Source organism: Perissodus microlepis, chromosome 14, assembly GCF_051167445.1.
Source record: "Perissodus microlepis isolate ML-2025 ecotype Zambia chromosome 14, ASM5116744v1, whole genome shotgun sequence".
In the NCBI taxonomy this organism is placed as follows: Eukaryota; Metazoa; Chordata; class Actinopteri; order Cichliformes; family Cichlidae; genus Perissodus; species Perissodus microlepis.
This window is the reverse complement of record NC_140474.1, coordinates 34278228-34300204: the sequence shown is the minus strand read 5'-3', so window position 1 is coordinate 34300204 and position 21977 is coordinate 34278228. Positions and strand designations below refer to the sequence as shown.

At 40.2% G+C, this 21977-nt stretch overlaps 1 protein-coding gene across 1 annotated transcript; it reads left to right on the top strand.

The window, feature by feature from the left end:
* Window positions 1-2548: 2548 nt before the first annotated feature.
* On the top strand, window positions 2549-21827 carry LOC146374299 (uncharacterized). Its single transcript, XM_084950166.1, has 2 exons — window positions 2549-2720; window positions 21194-21827. The coding sequence occupies exons 1-2, from the start codon at window positions 2549-2551 to the stop codon at window positions 21802-21804; spliced, it is 783 nt and encodes a 260-aa protein (XP_084806292.1). The 3' UTR covers window positions 21805-21827.
* The last annotated feature ends 150 nt before the right edge of the window (window positions 21828-21977 follow it).

Here is a 21977-nt window from a genome sequence, read left to right as displayed (position 1 = left end):
CAGGAGGGGTATGCATTTGAGTTATACCAGGGAGTCAAATACCTCTGATTTAAAACATGCTTTTTCAGAGGAGCCACAGTATCCAGAGTCGTACGCAGTGAAGATGTAATACTGTTAACAAGATATTCAACCTCTGTGTTTGTAGATTTCAGTTTGCTGTTCTGTACTATGTTGGCACATGGCATTGAGGTAGATAACAGTAGATGAATTATATCCTTATAATTAGCTACAGCACTGTCAAAAAGAAATCTAGTATAATCAAAATCTATTCCCCACTGCCATGTAATCCATTATTGTGAAAAGGTTTTAGGAAATGTTTAAACAAACCGGAAATGCTATTAAATATTCTGTTTCTATATATGTCAGAACAAGATAGAAAGTGTTTAGAGCAGCGAGTGGGTCTTTAAATTTTGAAATAAGTCTATTAAGTCTAATAGTAGATTAAATGATATGTTACAGCTGTCATTTTTATGTTACACACCCTAAAGTGCTTCCACCTTAAGTTTGTTTGCAAGCAACTGCAGCTTTTAGATAGCTTTTAGAGATAGTGGACTCTTATAGGTACCTGGGTGTTCACCTGAATAATAAACTGGACTGGAGCCACAACACTGATGCTCTTTACAGGAAGGGTCAGAGCAGACTCTACCTGCTGAGGCGGCTGAGGTCATTTGGAGTCCAGGGAGCGCTTTTAAAGACCTTCTATGACTCTGTGGTGGCATCTGTCATTTTTTACAGTGTGGTATGTTGGAGCAGCAGTTTATTGGCAGCTGAGAGGAAGAGGTTGGATAAACTCATCAGGAAGGCCAGCTCTGTTCTGGGATGCACCCTGGACCCAGTGCAGGTGGTGGGAGACAGAAGGACTCTGGCCAAAATAACATCTCTGATGGACAGAGTCTTCCACCCCATGCATGTAAATGCTGCTGAACTGCAGAGCTCCTTCAGTGACAGACCACTGCATCCTAGATGCATGAATGAGCGTTTCTGCAGATCCTTCCTCCCTGCAGCTGTCAGACTGTACAATCAAAACTGCTCCCAACAAACAGATGTTTACATCTGCGCTGTAACTGCAATAAGTTAATTAACCGAGTCACACTACAACCTGGTTTGCCTCTTACCTGTAGTTATTTTTATTTAATTTAATAACTGTACAATACTCTCTGTATATAGTAACCACTGTCCTTAATGTAAATATGTAAGAAAAATTGTGTATGTTTCTGTTCCATGTCCTGTGTACTGTTTGTTTGTATATGTGTCTTTTTGGCTGCTGTTACAACCAAATTTCCCCTTGTGGGACAATTAAAGGATTATTCTATTCTATTCTTCTATTCTATTTTAACCAGGAGAAGATGTCATCAGGTTGTGCCCAAATATCATTGGGTGTTTTGACCTTGAACCACAACGCCCTCACATTGGCAGGTCGGCAATGATAACCACTCACTGCCCATCTTCTCCAGCTGCCCTGCTCCCTCCTACTCATAGCCAACAAGAGGCTCAAAAGCCTCCCCCAAACTATTGATGGCTGCCTTCCTATCTCTTTGTGTTAACCCAAGGGCTGTGAGTAGGTTCCAACAGACTGTACAGATAACCCACTGCATCCTACTTCACCTGGGAATACCCAGCCCTGCCACCTTCTGTCCCTACAGTCTATCCCAGTACTTAATGGCTTTCCTTTCTGTACCTTCAACACATCCACCCTCCCATGGGATGGTCAGTTCTAATAGGACAATCCTTTTAGCCTCTTGTGACTAAATAATCACATCAGGCTTAAGTAAATTTTGCATTCAAGTATTCATAATGAATAATGAGTCATAAGACTTGGCCAGGCATTTTATTGGGTGTTCATCGATCAATGGGATGGTTTCCTCCTAGATTTGGAGCTGGAACTTGTTTGTAACTGTATCACTCTTGATCAGCAAGCTTCTTAACTTGTTAGGGCGATCCGATACGGTGCAGTTACCATACCAGACAGTGATGCAGCTGCTCAGGAAACTCTCAATAGTCCCTCTCGAGTGTTTAGCAGCTCACCCACTTCTGCTGTCATCCACAGTTTCTGGTTGGAGTGTGTTATGATAGTCTTGGAGACAGTGACCCAATCGATGCACTTGCTGATGTAGCTGGTCACAGATGATGTGTACTCCTCCAAGCTGGTGTGGTGGCCATTTGTTGCAGCCTCCCTGAACATGTCTTAGTCAGTATACTCAAAACAGTCCTGAAGAGGAGAGAGCTCCTGCAGGTCAGGTTCTCACCTGTCTCAGAACCGGTTTGCAGCATCTGAGGAGCGTGCTGTATGCCAGAATTAGCATAACAGACAAGTGGTCTGAGTATCTGAGGTGGGGGTGGGTCTTCACTCTCTACGCGCTGGGAATGTTTGTGTAAATAAGATCCAGCGCGTTTTCTCCCCTTGTCCACATGTTGATGGAATGTTAGGAGCACTGACTTGAGATTGATGATGAGCTGATGAAAACCACTGCCATGGCTTGTGCCTGTATATAAGGTCCATGAGTGCCTGTTGCATTTGTCAAAGAAAGAACTGGATATAATGAGAGACATGGGGGTTATTGAACTTTCCACTAGAGAGTTGAGTAGACCCATCAACCTGGTCCCCAAGAAGGATGGCACGCTGAGGTTCTGTTTAGACTTCAGAAAGGTCAATGGGGTCAGCAGGCTGGACTTCCCATTCCCAGAGATGATGACCTTGTTGAGAGAGTCGGCGGTGCCAGGTTGATTAGCACAATGGACCTGTGCAAGGTTTATTGGGAGGTTCTGCTGACTGAGGAGAGCAACGAAATAACAGCTTTCAGAAACGCTTTTGGGCATATTCAGTTTACTGTCCTTTCCGTTTGCCTACGCGGGGCCCCAGCAACATTTCAGCTCCTCGTTGGCACAGAATCCTATGCTGATGCTTATCTCGACGATGTTGTGATCTACATTGCCAGCTAAGAGGATCATCTGGCCCACCTGAAGGAGATGCTGCAACGGATTAAGGATGCAGGCCTTACCATTCGCCCTGACAAGTGTGCCCTGGTCAAGCAGGACTTCCAATATCTGGAGTTTTTGCTTGGGAAAGGCGTGACCAGGCCTCAGGTGGGGAAGGTTGATACCATCATGTCAGCTGAGAAGCCAAGAACAAAGGCCCAAGTCATTTCTGGGTCTTGTTGGTTGGTACAGGAGGTTCATTCCTGGATTTTCTTCACTCTCAGTCCCAATTACTGACTTGATAGGGAAAAACCATTCTAACAGGGTAGAGTGGACAATGGAATGCGAGGAGCCTTTTCAGGCCCTGAAGACAGCACTGCAGGAGCTCATACTAAAAAGCCCCGACTTCCCTCAGACATTCACTGTCCAGACTATGTCCAGTCTGTCCTGTATATCAGCAGGAAGCTCAATAAACATGAAGTTTGGTATTCCAGTGTGGAAAAGGAATGTCTTGCTATAAAGTGGGCCTTGTTACGCTATTACCTTTTGGGACCATCAGGCATTGTCCTGGCTGAAAAACATGAGGGACACCAATTCCAGGACAACAAGGTGGTTTGTGGCCATGAAGCCATTTCATTCTGACATACTCATCAAGAAGGGAAAAAGATAACTGCACAGTGGACTACCTTTCCAGGACACCACAGGAGGCGTTTCTAGGGGTGGGAGGGGAAAATCTTACGTGGTAGCCCGTGGTTTCTAGAGAACTAAGACTGCATATAGCCTACAGCATAGTAGAATGGTAAATTCTATTGTTTTATTACCTCCAGCCGGCAAAATAGTTGAGTTTTTGCTTTAGTTGTGAATGTGATGCTAATGCTACTGTGGACCCGAGGTGGGACTGAGTCAAGTCATGAGTCAAGTCTCAAGTCAAGACAGGCATCTCTTAAGTGAAGTCCCAGTCTGAAACTTTGAATTAAGTCCTTTCAAGTCTTTTTTTTTTTATTTTTTATCAGTGTTTCAATTATATGTTAAATGTAAATAATAGACCGTGTGTGTGTGTGTGTGTGTCTGTATTTATCTTAACACATGATGAAACATCTGCAACTGAACTTTCAAAATATACACAAAGTAATTCTGAAATTGTACCTCTATATTGTACAGCTCAACTAAACTTAGCTGCAGGAATATTCTTCCTTTAAACTATAATTTCACAGAATAAACATTCAAAACAGTACAATCAAAGAATCAGAGTAAATGTATGCCCGCTCTCTCATCTGGTCTCTGTGTGTGAACATGTGTTTGTATATTTTCATGTGTAAGTGACACAGAGAAAACAAAGCAAATATATGAACTGAACAATGGTCAGGAATGTACACTTTGCAAAAAATCAAACTAGTCAAAAGTCTTTCAGTTATTTGTGCACGATGAGGCTGTAGAATGATGCCACCATAGCTGAAAACTCGCTCCCCTGGAACACTACATGCAGGCACTGCGTTTAAATTTTCATACAGCCAGTCCATCATTTCTTTTTACACAAATTATTTTCATTTAACAGCATGTATTAATGGTATAGTGAATTGCTATGGAACAGAAAGTTGTTATTTGGCATGGAAAGGGTCATGAAACTTTGCTATGGACACATTTGTGCATAAATGTGCATATGAATGTTTCACACACAAAGTAGTGATTCATCAAGGTTTTCATACCTTAATTTTTATTCTTAATTTATCATATTTAGAAGTTCCATTTTGTCACACTGTCAGGCTCAACTCTCAAAACCTGAAACCATTAGTGATGTACTAGCAGTGCAATGTTTGTGAATGTGGCCCAATGATCCCAAACACCCTGCCAATGGAGTAAAAGCATGTCTGGATAGAAAACAATGGGACACTATCAGTCATGGATCGGCCTCCTCAGAACTCTGACCTTAATATAAACTAGAAAAATTTGCATTTCCTGCGAAAATGCTGTGTGGATGCCTTAACGCTGAAGATTTCTGCTGAAAAAAGCTGAAAAAGTTGAAAAAAAACGTTGCCCTGAGCAGGATTCAAACCTGGCCCTTCTGGTCTCAAGGCGGCTACTCATCTCACTGAGCCAAACTCATTCTCACAAAGAACAGGTGGAGAGACTGACAATTCTGCTGAAATGAGCAGAAGCTGCTGAGAATTGTGCTGATAAGAGGTGAAAAGGCTAAAAAAAAATTTCAGAAGAGGTGAATAAGCAGAATTTGGGCAGAAAAGAGGTGAAAATTCTGCTGAAAAGAGTTCAATCAGCAGAATTTCTGCTGAAAAGAGGTGAATGAGCAGAATTTGGGCTGAAAAGAGGTGAATGAGCAGAATTTCTGCTGAAAAGAGTATTTTTCTGAAAACAGCATTAAAGACTGAAAATTTTGCTGAAAAGAGTTAAATCAGCAGAATTTCTGCTGAAAAGAGTTGAATGAGCAGAATTCTGCTGAAAAGAGGTTTTTGCTGAAAACAGCTGAAAAAGCTTGGATTTGTGCTGAAAACAGCAGAAAAAACTGAAAATTGTGCTGATAAGCGGTGAAAAAGCTTAAATTTGTGTTGAAAGGAGTTAAAAAAGTTTAATTGTTAAGTGAAAGAAATGTTGCCACAAGCGGGATTTGAACCCCGGCCTCCTACTCTGAGAACGGCTGCTTATCTCACTGACCTAAAACATGGCTCAGCCCAGCAAGCAAAACTGGTGATCACACTGATAATGTGGTCCTATTCAGCAAAATGGGCCAAAAAAATGACATAAAAAGCTTAATATCTGAAAAAGTCTAAAAGTTATGAGCACCAAAAGTCATAGCAGGCATCAGCAGAAAGAGCTGAACAGTTTAGAGTTTGAAAAACGGCTGAAAACTGAGGGAGTAGTTAAGCGGCAAAGAAAGTGGCAACTTGAAGAATAATAAAGGATAAAGAATAAAGAGAAACAGTAACTCATTGTGTGGATGCCTTTGAGGGCATCCACACAATGAAGCAGTATAGGATTGTCTTGACAGAGAACAAAACAAAAAGGCAGCAAATACTTAAAGTGCTTTGCAATGTCCTTTAAGGAGCTTAGAAAACTATTATTCAAGACAACTGAAAGGAATTACAAAAATCCGTCTTCCGTCATCCATCCGTCTTCTTCCGCTTATCCTGGGCTGGGTCACGGGAGCAGCAGCCTAAGCAGAGAAGCCCAGACCTCCCTCTCCCCGGCCATCTCATCCAGTTTGTCCGGGGGAATACCAGGGCCTTCCAAGGCCAGCTGAAGGATATAATCCAACTTCCTAACTAGCAGACCACAGGCAGTAAGGATGGGCGGACATGTCTCAGCCTCCACCACTCTCAGCACTGGAGCCCCCCAGGGGTGTGTTCTGAGCCCCCTGCTGTACTCTTTGTACACGACTGTGTGGCCACTACCAGCTCCACCACCATTATCAAGTTTGCTGACGACACCGTCGTGGTGGGCCTGATCTCTGACAACAACGAGGCGGCCTACCTGAAGGAGATTAGGAATCTGGAGAACTGGTGCCAGAGGAACAACCTCCTTCTAAACGTCAGTAAGACAAAGGAGTTGATAGTGGACTTCAGCACTAAGCAGGAGAGGAACTACCAGACCCCCGTCATCAACGAGTGCCCAGTGGAGAGAGTGGACAGCTTCAAATACCTCGGAGTTCACATCACGCAGGACCTGTCATGGTCCTGTCACATCAACACCGTGGTGAAAAAGGCCCGTCAGCGTCTCTACCACCTCAGACGCTTGAGAGACTTCCAACTGCCCTCCAAGGTGCTCAGGAACTTTTACTCGTGCACCATAGAGAGCATCCTGACGGGAAACATCTTAACCTGGTTCGGGAACAGCACCATGCAGGACAGACGAGCTCTACAGAGGGTTGTGCGTTCAGCTGAGCGCACCATCCGCTCCGAGCTCCCTGACCTGCACTCAATCTACAGCAGGCGGTGCTGGACCAAGGCCAGGAAGATCGTGAAGGACCTCAGCCATCCCAACAACAGACTGTTCTCTCTGTTGAGGTCAGGAAAGCAATTCCGCTCCCTGAAGACCAACACAGAGAGACTGAGGAGGAGCTTCTTCCCGCAGGCGATACGGTCTCTCAATCACACCACCACACAGTACTGACCCACACATATGGTTCTTACACACACACCGGACATTCTGGACATTGTTTTCACTGCATCACTTAGATCACTTTAAGCATATTTGCACTGCATAAGACACTTCCAAATGTGGATTGCACAACACTGGACATTATACTCCTCATTTCCAGTTAATACTTCTACAGCTGCTGTTATTGTGTATATATATATTTATATTTCTTCATACATTCTTATATATTTCTTTACTGTGTATTGTGTATTTTGTTGTACAGTTATTTTATTTTCAACTTTAATTTATATATTTTATCTTATTCTTTCCCAGTTAAATTTACCCTTCATTCTAATTTGTGTTGTACAGTTTTCTCATTTTTAACTTAATTTTTATATTTCATTTTATTTTATTCCTTCCTATTTAAATTTACCCTTTTTAATTTTCATATTTATTTCCTATCTTATTCATAGCTTTTTCTTTTTTTTCTTTAGGTCACGAGCAGTTGTGTAAGCATTTCACTGCATATCGTACTGTGTATGACTGTGTATGTGACAAATAAAATTTGAATTTGAATTTGATTTATGGCTGCAGTGATGTCAATCTCTCGCTCCCTTTTCCTGTCACTCGTGAACAAGACCCCGAGATACTCTAATTCTAAGCAAATGGATGGACCAATTCAATTCAATTTTATTTATATAGCGCCAAATCACAACAACAGTCGCCTCAAGGCGCTTTATATTGTATGGTAGACCCTAGAATAATACATACAGAGAAAAACCAAACAAGCAAATGACCCCCTATGAGCAAGCACTTTGGCGACAGTGGGAAGGAAAAACTCCCTTTTAACAGGAAGAAACCTCCGGCAGAACCAGGCTCAGGGAGGGGCGGGCCATCTGCTGCGACCGGTTGGAGTGAGAGAAGGACAGGATAGGATAGAAGGATAGGATAGAAGACATGCTGTGGAAGAGAAACAGAGATTAATAACAAGTACGATTTAATGCAGAGAGGCCTATTAGCACATAGTGAGTGAAAAAGGTGACTGACAAGGAAAAATTCAATGCATCATGGGAGTCCCCCAGCAGCTTATGCCTATTGCAGCATAACTAAGGGAGGATTCAGGGTCACCTGGTCCAGCCCTAACTATATGCTTGGGTGTCATCTGCATGGCAGTGAAAATGTATGCTATGTCTTCTAATGATGCTGCCTAAGGGAAGCATGTATAATGTAAACACTGAACCCTGTGGAACTCCATAATTAACCTCAGCGTGTGAAGAGGACTCTCCATTTACATGAACAAATTGGAGTCTATTAGATAGATATGATACAAACCACTGCAGTACAATACCTGTAATACCTACAGCATGTTCTAATCGCTCTAATAGGATATTATGGTCAACAGACGGCACTGAGGTCTAGCAGGACAAGCACAGAGATGAGTCCACTGTTAGAGGCCATAAGAAGATCATTTGTAACCTTCACTAAAGCTGTTTCTGTGCTGAGCTGAGCTCTGAAACCTGACTGAACCACAACACATTTTGTTTGTTAAATGCAGCTATTTCTGTATGCTTTGTCCGACAAAAAAAAGACATTTGGAAAATTCATTCTGAGGTGAAAATATTCAGAAATTTCACAATAGTGTGGTTTTTTTGTGTGTGCTTGTGACAATGTGGGTGAGAACACCATTTGCCTGGAGTTTAGGTTTATTATTCTTAGTTAACATTCTTGTTTTGATTTAGCCATACCTTGTTTTTTTTCTGTAGTTTGCAAATATTTACTATCCTGGGTTTGTTTATGTTTTGCACTTTTACAGATTACTTAATATAACATATTTTAAATCAATTTTGACAAGTTTGTTAAGTTAACATTTCATTTATTTAAACTGTTAGCTTGTCCTGTTTAGTGCTGACATCACAGGAAGGAACCAGGTGAAGAGGGGGAAGAAAATTGCTTTAATTTAATAAAGTCAATTTTAGGGTTTTATTTGTTTGAGAGTTGTATGTATTATTGTAAAATGTAATGGCTACACTTTAGAGGCCATAAGAAGAAGTGTGTTTTATTTTTGGTAAAAAGTATCGTCATGTAATGATTAGTATTACCCATTGAATGGAATATTCCATAGGAGAATATTGTTTGGATATCGAGTATTTAAGCAGAGAACTCAGGTGTTTGACAGAGGAGGATCAGGTCAGTGTAGCTGAGTGCACTTGACATTAATTTTGGTTTAAGTCCATTATGCTTATTTGCACCAAGTTAACTTTGGAGTTAACAGCATCTGTCTCCTGCCCTTCTTCAGCCACTTTGGCCAAGCTTTCTCACAATGCTTGATGCCAAGATTATATTTGAGAACAAGTAGCAAAACCCCTGTTGTAATAATAAACACCAATACGAATGTGGTTTGCTGCATTTCACCAAAACAAAACAAAACAAAAAAAACCAAAACAAAAAACCCCCACAAACAAACAGACATAAAGATAAAAGTTGTAGTATTCAGAATATTTAACAAATCACATTGTTTTATCTCTTTATTTGCAAAAATGCAAATCTCTTATAAGGCACTTTGTTACACTTTGAACAAGTCATGAATGACTCAAATGTTTGGATGTCAATGACTTTGTGGATCAGGCTTCTAAACATTTTGAAGATGAAGAAATTCACGTGTGATCCTACTGCTCTTAAAATAAAATATTTCACAGTGACATTCACACAAGGTAGGCACAAGAATTATTCTAAACATGTCACACATACTTTTACAGATACTGTAAATGTGAGATATGTCTAAGGTGTGGTCAAGGACCTTGTTTGCATTGATTTGAAATATTTTTAACAGCACAAGTCACAAGACCAATTTTTTACATTGAACATTTTAGACATTAAACACCTGTGGTCACATTTTGAAAGCTCTGCATAAGCACTTTGGTATGCAGGATAGTGCATTGTTTTGTAAAACATACACACGAATCCATCAGTGGCTGTAAGACTCTAACAACCAAGATTAAATATGGTTTTACCCTCATACATTTGGAGGCACCAAGGAGCAATGTTTTCTTCTTTTTGCAGCATGAAGACACACTTTGAAGAAGGGTTTCCTTAAAATAAACAATAGTCCTAGGCCGAGTAACTGGCCAGCACAAGTATGGTCATCACATGATAGGGTCAATCCTTTCGATATAACCAAGTCAATTTGCCACACCAGTTGGGAAGTAGATGTTTCTTTAGTGTCTACTCAATAGCATCAGGTCTGGTGGCCACATAGACAAAGACGATGATAAGTAAGACCACTACAGCTAGTGTGGGCAGGACTACAGTAGCAACCTGCTGACGGGCTTCCTGCATTGCCTGTTTGCGCTCCTTCTTGTCCTTAGAGGTTTCTTTCTTCGGCTTGCCTTTAAGCTGCCTCATTACGACCAAGTGATGATTTGTCTTGCTGTGCTCACTGGAACCTGGGGAAGCATACAATAGTTAGCATTAAGTTTTGGTATTAATATTTATGTTACTTATCCTGAAACCCTTTTTCTATGCAGTTCGTTTGTAGTACTAAAACACACACACACACTTGTTGTAAATTACATGGTGGCACAAAGGAGTAATAGAAATGAGTTCACACCTAGTTGTTTTAAGTCTCAGTTTCAGAAGTAAGCAGACAAAAATGATACTGATATATCAGTCTCAAGAGTTAGCAAGGACCGGAAACGATTCCACACTGTCCAGTAATGGCTGATAAAGGGTTCAAGCCAAGTCCCTTATGTGATCCTCCACCATTGTGACAATGTCTATTTATTCCATTTCAATTCGACAAGCGAACTCAATTCAGTTACATTTTTATAATGTCAGTCACAACATCTGATCAAGGTGCCTTTACCTTGAAGTTAAAAACCTACAATATTAGATGGAAAACCTCAATGATCAAATTATTCCTTGTTGCATCCCCTTTAACCTCCTAGGACCTGGCGTCCACATATGTGGACATCCCATTTTGGGTTATTTAGGCCAAAATACTCAATTTTGCTCTACAAGGGCCTGATATCCACTTACAAGGACATTATAGTGCTACTGTTCTATCGAAATTTTAAACGAATATCCTCATATGTGGCTCTCATTTTTCTTAGAAACAAAAATCAGGTAAAAAAAAAAAAATAAATCTGGTAATTCTTTGCTTTTACATTCATCGTGTCCCAACATGCCCAAATATCAAAGAGAAATTAAAAATGAATGCCGTGGAAGAGTTTGGGTCTTAGGAGGTTAAAGAAATAGAGCTCGGTAGACTTGGGTTTAGGAAGGGGCATCCACCTGCCTTGACATGTAACACACAAGAACCTTCCATTTTCTTCAGTTTCAGTAAAAATGCTTACAACAATAACACGTATTAATGACATTTACAAATGATTTACAGTCCATGTTTACCTTTTCTTATTACAGTGAGGCTCACAGTTTTTGAACAGCAAAGGTTAAAATATCAATACTACAGTCTAAATATCAGGAGAGCAAATCAATATGCTTTCACAGTTTTTAGTTATTTAGATTTTTCTTAAGTTATAAATTTGTTTTCAAGTTATTGCATTCACAGGATTTCTAGAAAACTTCTCTGTCCTCTGACCTCTGTCCCTGAGGCTGAGGTCCCTAAGATTTAAACCTGTTAGAGATTTTTAGTAGATAAACCTATAGCATTAACTTCTCCTTGAGTTATCGCATTCATAGGATTTTCAGAAAACTTGAACTCTGACCCAGACCTTGAGGTCGAGGTCACTAAGATTCAAACTCGTCTGAGATTTTTAGTTAATACACCTATGGTATCATTTGAAATTCCTATGTTGCTTTGTTCTCGAGTTATCGCATTCCCAAACTTGGGTGTCCACATTGGCCATCTGCCTACCTGCCCACCTGGCAGGGTGATGACAATACCCAATCAGCCTTTTTGAAACTGAGGGATAAAAACCAAATAAACCTATTAGAGAGAGACAGAATACCTATTAAGCTCTACTTATAAAGCGCTATACAAATACAGGCCATTTACCATTTACTTGTACACATTTGCCAATATTATTAATTATTATTATTATTATTATTATTATAATAATGAATTGCAAATTATACGTTCTTCTCTTTTAATATTATTATTGGTGCTATGTACTATGTTTTAGCATTGTTCATTGGTCAAAGTAGAGTCACTAATTAACCTTATTAGGTCTCTCTTTGAAAAAGAGATTTTAATCTCAGTGAGACCATTACCTGGAGAAATTCTTAACTAACAATAAAGCACTACTCCACAATCATTACCATCTATATTGCTACAAAAGAATACACTGTAAGCTTCAAATCAAATTCACCCAGGTGAATTTAAAAACAACCTTTACTGCACCGAGATTCAAACAAACCAAGCAGGTATGTTCTACATAAAGCAAGTTTCACGAGTGTATTAGAAAAAATCAGAGGTAAGGGAAACAGCAGTTTGGAGGGCAAGAAATGTTCAGTCGCTGACGTTCAAGATACACTTAGTCATTAACAGTCTCCAGCATGCAGAAATACAAAAAAAGATTCCGAAGCAGTCTGACCTTCGACAGTCGCCCCCCCATGCTATATTTACTAGGGTTAGGGTAAAAGTAGTACCTGAATTGTGAGTATCGCGGCACAGTGTATTCATATCAAGCTAACGTTACACTTCGTAACATTAGTTCCACACTGAGAAGGTGCTGACTTCACAAGGGACTGCGTTAAATACAGGAGTTTTCTAGTCTTCCCATTTTCTCTTAGACAGTATTACGTACTGTCGAGGAAGTTACGGTTTTGTATCCGGTGCCTTTCAGTGACAGTAGTTAGTATAGTAGTTAGTTCTAACTTTAGGAAGCGTGAGCTTCATCGATGACAAAATACTGCTGACGATTCAGCAGCACTGAGTTACTTTATTATTAGCAGTGAGTTACAACTGTCCTGAGTTGGGACAGTTTCTGTTGGCCAGCATATTTCTACCGGACTCGTAATAGTCGGGTTCGTTATAGCAGAGAATCACAGTGTGAAAGAATAGTTACAAACCTTGTCGTCACGGATCTCGACGTGGCAGTCCGTGGAAGACTTGGTGGAATACTACTGTTAAATGGTTAGCGTGTAAATAAGGAAACTTCCGCCAACGACCTTCAAAATAAAATACTACATAAAACTTTTTGTGCCAAAATCTACCAAAAAGTGATTTCCGATGTTTTTAAAGTCTAATACCTTTACTTATATTACTTATATTAGTAAATACTGTAGTGAACAGAGGTTGAACATGTTATAGTGTGTGTAGGTTCTCAGTCGTCCAGTTCATGGTAATCTAAGGAGCTTGGAAAGAAAAGCAACTGGGCTTCTTTAGGTGTCTTGAAGACGCTTCACCTCTCATCCACGAAGATTCTTCAGTTCTAAGAGCAAATGGTGGAGAGTCCCACAAGTGCTTAAATAGCCAGGATTCTCTACCAGTTTCTACCAACCATATGTCACAAACCTGTCAAAATAGACCACAAAACTCTCAAAGTTGCACATAAGTCCCAATTATTAAATCTCAAAACAACCACTGTGCATTAACAGGTGTTCATACAAATGTAAATAATGCTTGACCTAAATATATCTATCACAATTTGAGCAATTGCTTAAGATTGTAATTCCAAGATATAAACACTCTAGTATAGGTATATAGTGTATACAAGTACATATGATTTCACGGTGTATATATATCATAAAAAAATTCTGTTAAATTTTGGGGGCCTCCTCTAAATAAATGATGTTGGCCACAGAGTGGCCTTTTGTTTACTGTGATTCTCACAGTTGAGCTTTTATGTCTTTGAAGTGCACTTTTCTTTTGTGCCGTTTGTGATAAGTTTGAGGATTTACTTGTGTGGTGTTTGGGTTCTGTGAGTAGGGAAAACCACTGTTAATTGCAGATTGCTTATTAAGGCCGGGTTGAATTTTTTTTTTTTTATTAAGGATGTTTTATAAATTTTAATGATTGTTATTCTAATTCAAAAGTTTGAAGTTTTAAAAGCATTTGACTGATAATCCTGATTTTCTGACCAGCGGACCAGACCAGTTTAAGAAAGTAAGTGGCAGTGGTACACATACTAAAGACAAAAAACCCTGAGTTTTATTACAATCAATAAAGTCTTTCTTGGTCACTTAAAGTGTGTTTATAGAAATGTGATGTTATATATTTCTGCTGCGTTCTTGGATAGATCGCTTTTTAATGTCAGTGACACTTTTTACCTGGACAAATAAAAGACATATAAAAGTCACTTTGCCAAAAACTGATTCTATTTTGTGTCAGGAATGTTCTTTCTGGCTCAAAACGAATATCATTAGACCAAGAAAAACAGGCATTTCTCTTGTGTGAGATGCAGGCCATCTTCTTTAAGTCTGCTCAGGACCTCATCCATTTGAGGTGCATCCTCAGGACCACCGACGAGCATGTTGTCCAGGTATCAGTTGGTAGCAATTGGTCCAGTTGGAGCAATTGACCTAGCAAAGCAAACAAGTCCTCAGTGTGTGGAATTGGATACTTATCCACACAGATCTGTGGGTTTAGAAGATTTTGAGCATACGGCACGTTACGTGGTGGGCAGAATTTGGGTACAGTGGGTCTTAGAGGCAGTTCGGCTTTAACCCCTTTCATTTTTCCTAGCTTTTTAGAGAAAACAGCTGCATGCCTCTTTAACACAGTCTGTAACTTGTCTTTTTTTCTTTGCTCTTTGCATGGGACATCTTTAAGTATTTCCAGTTCAATTTAATAACTTTCAACGACTTCCTAACAAACAGCCGTTTAAACACATTAAATCAGGAAGTAAAGACAAATGAATGATTTAGTTCAACAAATGCTCCAGTGAGCCATTGAGGTCCACTAAAACTATGCAATTTTCAATTGACTTCAGTTCAATTCAATTCAATTCAATTTTATTTATACAGCACCAAACCAACAGTTGCCTCAAGGCACTTTATATTGTTAGGTAGACCCTACAATAATACATACAGAGAAAAACCCAACAAGCAAATTACCCCCTATGAGCAAGCACTTTGGCGACCGGGGGAGGGAAAATCGCCCTTTTAACAGGAAGAAACCTCTGGAAGAACCAGGCTCAGGGAGGAGCGGCCATCTGCTGTGACCGATTGGGGTGAGAGAAGGAAGACAAGATTAAAGACATGCTGTAAAAGAGAGCCATATATTAATAACAAGTATGATTCAATGCAGAGAGGTCTATATAGTGAGTGAGAAAGGTGACTGAAGAAGAAATACCCAATACATCATGGGAATCTCCCAGCAGCCTGCACCTGAATCCTCCCATATGCTTTAATAAAACGGAAAGTTTTAAGCCTAACCTTAAAAGTAGAGACTTTCTGTCTCCTGAATCCAAACTGGAAGCTGGTTCCATAGAAGAGGGGCCTGAAAACTGAAGGCTCTGCCTCCCATTCTACTTGTAAATACTCTAGGAACAACAAGTAGGCCTGCAGTGCGAGGACGAAGTGCTCTAATGGGGTGATATGGTACTACAAGGTCATTAAGATACGATGGGGAATGATTACTTAAGACTTTAATAGGAGGACCAGAATTTTGAATTCAATTCTTGATTTAACCGGGAGTACTCTTGCTGCAGCATTTTAGATTAACTGAAGGCATTTCAGTGAGTTTTTAGGACATCCTGATAATAATGAATTACAATAGTCCAGCATTTATCTGAATTTAGGAGCAGAAAATTAGAGGTCATCCAAGTCTTTATGTTTTTAAGACATGAGAATTATACCAGGGAGTCAAGTACTTCTGATTTGAGGCTCTCTTTTTCACAGGAGCTACAGTTTCCAGTGTCATACATAGTAAGGAGGCAAAATTATTAACAAGATAATCGACCTCTGTTGGAGAAGTGTTCATGTAGCCGCTCTGCTCTGTGTTGGTACAGAGCATTGAAGATGATAACAGTGGGTGAATTATAGTCTTAAACTTAGTTACAGCACTTTCCGAAAGACATCTACTGTGATGAAGTCTACTCACCACTGCTGTATAATCAATTACTGTAAATGTAACTGTTATCAGGAAATGACCGGACAAGAGAGGGTTTTCAGGAAACACTGTTAAATGTTCAGTTTCTATGTGTAGCAGAATGAATATTGTATTTTAATACTGGCTTATTGATCCCGCTACTACCACAATCACATTAGATGGAGCTGCTATAAATAGCAGCTGCCATCTGAGCATCCCTGACTTGTTCACTTGTTGCCTTACACTTCGATCAGCCTTCGGTCACCTGCCTTCCCTGGCTGTTACAGGTATGTCACTGCTGCCTCAGCCTGAATTGGCTACACTTTTGTTGACTGGTGTTACTCATGTTTTGTAGTGATCACCTGCGGATTATTTCCCCGAAGCCTCCCATCGATTGCTGGTATGTTTTATTATTATTATTATTATTATTGTACGATCTACTGTATTTTTGTACGATCTACTGTACAATATAAAGCCCCTTGAGGCGACTGTTGTTGTGATTTGGCGCTATATAATAAAATTGAATTGAATTGAATTGAAATTTTTACTTCGTGCCATATGTTTATTATTTTACTTGGTGGTAAATGAGTGTTTTATAGGTCGTAGAAGTCTATTAGCCACTTTGTTTACAAATTGGGCAACACAGTTTGACAGATTGGTAACTCTGATTTGTTACGAAAAGGATAAGCCGAAGCGAATGGATGGATGGATGGATTAATTTAATTTGAAATTGTATTCCGTCTTTCTTTAAATTTAGCTCTTGAATGCTTTCAGTTTCACTTTGCGCCATTCAATTTCAGTTTTTAAATTCAGTTTTTCGGGTCATACATCTGGGTCCTTCGTGAAAGCCGCAGAGTGCCGGTTAATAGAGCTACGTTATACCTGAGGACCCAGTGCTACAGAGTAGTGATGTGCGATACCATGGATTTCTTTTCCGATCCAATACCAAGTAAAATTCAGGGTGGTATCGACGATACTGATCCGATACAATACTTTGTACAAACTTAATGTGTTATTGTATTTCAAATTATTGCTTCATAATGATTACAGGGCATCAGATTACTCGTTCTTGTTGTTTAATTATGAAGAATTATCATATAGAAATAAAAAAAACCTTGAAGTTGTGTGTTAACTGATGCTGTTTGAACACGCATATCTTGTCATTTAACATGTATATACTTGCCTCAACATTTCAACAAAAACATTTAACATTCACACTTTCCCTCATTCACAGTAGTGCTGTGCCACACTACAAATTCTGGTATCAATCCAATACCATGTAAATACAGGCCCATTATTGCCGATATCGGTACCAATAATTTGAAGTTATTCAGGGAGCTAATTGGGGGAGAGTAGTGTGCCATGACCTCATCGGCATAACTTTTTGCTGAACATTGGGGGGTGGGGGTCAAGATCTCTGTCTAAATAAATAAATAAATCTGGGTAAATTCCCAGATGATTAAACATGCAACTATTTTGCTGGTAATACCTGAAATGAGTAAAGAAAATCAACAGCCTATTTATTTTATTTGGGGAGGGGGGGGTTGTATTGGTTGGGTGTGATTATTGGGGGGGGGGCATAATTTCCATGGGCCATAATTATTATGGCCCTGCATGACCTATGAACTGAATTCTCAATTTGCAATTTCTCGTGTGCCACAGTTGGCACACGAAGGGTTAACTGATAGCACGGCCATAGCTGGACTGGCCATCGGGCATACCGGGCATTTGCTCGGTGGCCCAATGATTATTTATTTATTTATTTATTTTGTAACAGTATAAACAATGAAAGGTGTTGGATTGGCCAGATGCTGGCCGGTGTGTAAAAATAACTCAGTTGTTTGGTGGTGGCATCGCTGAGCTTCCACAGATTCAGTAAAATTAACAAGTGGTGGAGGCCAGCAGGTGGATGAGGGAGATCGGAGGCAGGAGGAGGAGAGACCTGAGGCGGCCGCCGGTCCGAGCGTCAGGTGAACTGAACTTCAGGTAAGAAGTTATGACCTGCAGTCTATCTGGGTCAGATATAAACCAAGTTTAGATGGAGTTTATTTTCGTTGTGCTGACTTTTTACAGTCAGTTACAATAACTCGTACTGCGTACTAGCTAGAATGACGGAGTTTCTATACAGCTGGGTGGGTGCTATGATGTTACTGATGTTGAACTTTACTTAATTCATAAGGTTAGTTAGTAGAGTTGCCAACGTCCCGTAAAAAGACGGAATCCTCCTGCATTCAGAGAAATTATTATGCGTGTTGAGCTGAGAGGGGACGCAGTTTGTCCCGGACTTCAGCTAGAATGAAAAAGACACAAAGGTGGATTTATTCTTTGTCTTTGCTGCACAGCTGCCTCTTCTTCTCTCATTCTCTCCCCTCTCTCTCCTGTTGCTACTTCAATCATGAAACTGATCAATGATCAGCTGATCGGCTTTTCTCTCTTGTTTGTTTATCGCCCACTTTGCGCCAGAAAGAGGAAACCGGATGTCGCACTAAACAACAGCAGCACGTTTAAGCTTGATCAGCTGTTGTTAGAATTTATTTAATATTAATTTCTAGTATCAGCTGATGTTTGCTGGAGCCACAGCTGTAAAAGCTGCTGGTCATGATATCGGTTTGCTTATGTGGTGAGAGGGAAACATGAAGATGAAACCAGGAGATGTCCTTACTGAATCATCAGAGCTGAACAGGTGATGGAGAAACAGGTTTACCTTTTAGGTGACATGAATGAGTTGAAGGCAAGTTTTGAACTGTTTCTGAGAAATAACACCAGGATCCTTTTCTAAGTAGCTGACAGCTGGTAACTGTGCAGGGGTGGATCTAGCAAAGTTTTGCCAGGGGGGCTAGGTGGGGCATTAACAAGGAGAGGGGGGCACAAAGAAATACTTTCTTATTTTCATTTAAAATGTCTGGCTGTTATTAAATAATTATTTGAAGCTTACAACCAAAGTTTTTATCTGATGTAAAATGTATAGAAATCATACATATACCAACAAGACTGTACATCACTGTCACAACAGCATTTGTTTTCATTCAAAGGCTTTATGGCTTTAATACCTGGGGGGCCGGTCTTTAGTCAAAATGCCCGGGCTGTTTTTTTGTCCCAGTCCAGCCCTGGGCACGACACACAGTGAGTTAATCTGAGAGGGTGCATTAAAAAATAAATGGTCGCGCCAGCGGTGCACATCGCAAATCAGCTCGCATAGACACCTTAGTTGTGCCTCTTCTTGATGACGGTATCTTAACTAACAACCCAAACTACCAGATTCTACTAAAAATAACTTAGCCTACTGGTGAGGGGGACGTTGTTAGCTTTCCACATTCCGACACTTCAAATGCTTCAGGAGCTTTCCGCTTAGCACAGCATCAGCACCACGGAGATACACGGATACATCCGTAGACTCGAGACACAATGCATTTTTGGGACTTTCAGGCATATGGACCAATGTTTTATTTTCTAATCAAACCAGAAATCTTTAATGAGCAGCTAGATTTGTCTCGCATTAACTGGCTGAGTTAATGCCAGTTAATGCAACATCGAAGTAGCTGGAATCCACAGCTGTGCGTGTTCATGGAGCTTGCATTTTCACCTGCTGGACATCACTACCTGACAAGTTTAACTGTCTTCAGAACATTGCAGAGGCCTTATTGACAGTATTTGGCTCTACATATCTGTGTGAGCAGATTTTCTCTCACATGAGTCCTCAGGTAGTCGTCTGAATGCTGGACACTCGGAGACCTGTGTCTCTGAGTGGGAGACCAGAGATCATATTAACATGTGTGTCTCTGTATTAACAGACATGCCATATTGGCTTAGTTTATTTTTCTTATCATTCTTGTGAGGAGACCATAAATAGCATTTGTATTTTCTGTTGTACAGTTCATTTGCTGTTATGGAGTTCTTGTTATGGATAAAAAAGTGTCTTTTTTTTTCTTTCAAAATAGCTGATAACTATTCGCTGATAGCTGCCAACATCTGCAAACAAATATAATTCTAGAAAGTGGTTCTATATAGTGTGTAACTATTAATATAGAGCGTTATTAAATTTATTGCTAATGCAATCATATGGCACACTGACCTCTGAGGAAATTTTAAATGGCACTCGCCATCAGAAAGGTTGCCTACCCTTGCTTTAAAGTGAGGAAGGCATGAGTGTGAACATTTCAGGTGAAATATGTCAAACTTTAGAAACATCAATTTTGGGCAATTTTTGTTTGAAAAATGCTAAAAAACACTCAATTTAATTCACGCGCCATGGAAACGACGTCAGTCATTAGAACCTGCGGGAGGCTGACGTCTGACGTCAGTGCGGTCATCCTGGAGTCCTGTTTTTGTATGTGGAGGGTTTGAATTTACATGTTTTAGCAACTGGCCCTGAATTAGACGATAAAGTTAATAAATTACGAATCTGTATAGAAGCATGATGGAGCTGTGAGAGTTCACAGAGGCAGTCGTTGCGTTTATAAAGCTGGGAAATTTTGAGGGAGGTTAGGGAGTCCTCTGAGATGTGGCCAAAATTTGATCTTGCACGAATTATGTGCAAAATCAGTTATGGCTACTGATGCTGAATCAAGTATATCATATTTATGTGAGTGCATTGTGTATTGCCGTGTCTGTACAGGTGTCCAGATGTATGTTATGTGCTCGGTGAGAAATTGACTTTAGCTGTTTTATTTTCAACAAATTGATGCTTAAATAAAATAAGACTAAGTGCTGAACATGAATTCATTATTAAACATCACTGAAACTCTATGCAGCCTTACTGACAATGTGTCCATAATTCACAAATATTATGGGTGACATTCATTTATCATGAAATGTTGTTCACAGTCACCAAGAACACACAAAGTTATTCTTTACTATGAGCTGTACATTTTTAATTTACATGCAGCTAAAATGTGAATTTTGCAAATGAATTCTATCATCATGACATTTTTACTGTTTAAACATGCTAACAAGCAGAGTTTGGTGCTGTGATCTTTGGTTTAAAACATGAAATTTAGTCATTTACAGTGCAAAACCATTTTTCTCACCTTCTACCAATCTTAAGGCTTTCATAAAGAGTGAGTTCTGCTGTGGGCCTCTCATTGCCTGTGTGTAGAAATAGCATATGATGATATAAAGCCATGTTTTGACATTTAAATCCGTAATTTGTCTGATTATGTCACGATTAACACAGATGATCTTTTTGTTTTCTCGTAGCTGAGCTGGTGAGTCCTGTCAGCGTACGCCAGATGTTCATCTCTAACCTGAGGAACCGTCCTTTGAGCCCCAGCCATGTGGACTCTATGAAAAATCTGGTCCTTTCGTTAAACCATAACCTGGTTACGGGGACGAAGGCGTTTCCTTATATTGCCTTCAGGGGATTCTTTAACAAACTGCTGCTGACGACACCTTTCACCCATGTGCCAGAGAGTCAGTTGGAGAACACCACTCCATCTCCTCCTACCAACTCACCAGCTGGTTTAATGGTGCTGCCTGCAGGGTCCCACCTCCATTCACGGTTCCTCACACCTCTGCTTCCAGAGAAGGCAGATCTTTCTGTCCTGAAGGCAGATCAGAGGAACTGCGTCTGCACCCTGGATGTCGACGGCGACACCATCACCAGAGTCATTTCCACTGTGTATTGCACAGAGGAAAGGGAAATGACAAATCGATGGAGAGTTACGGACTGCACCTCTGACGGCAGAGTAATCATGTCGGTGCTCTGCCAGTTTCTGAAGAGGTTTACACAGGGTGCAAAGAGGAAGCCTGCAGAGGAGGAGAGCAGCAGCAGGAGCCCCACTCCACCAAGGAAACGTCTCCGGCTGTGATCAGTAATGAAGCCTTTCCTGGACATATGGAATATGGATGTTACATATGGATGTTTCCCCGTGCTTTGGAGCAATTATTATTTCTGTACATATGTATATAGTTTTTTTTATTATTGAGATACACAGGTCAGCGTTTTCAGTGCGTCTTGCACTTTTCTTTATTTCTTGGTGCT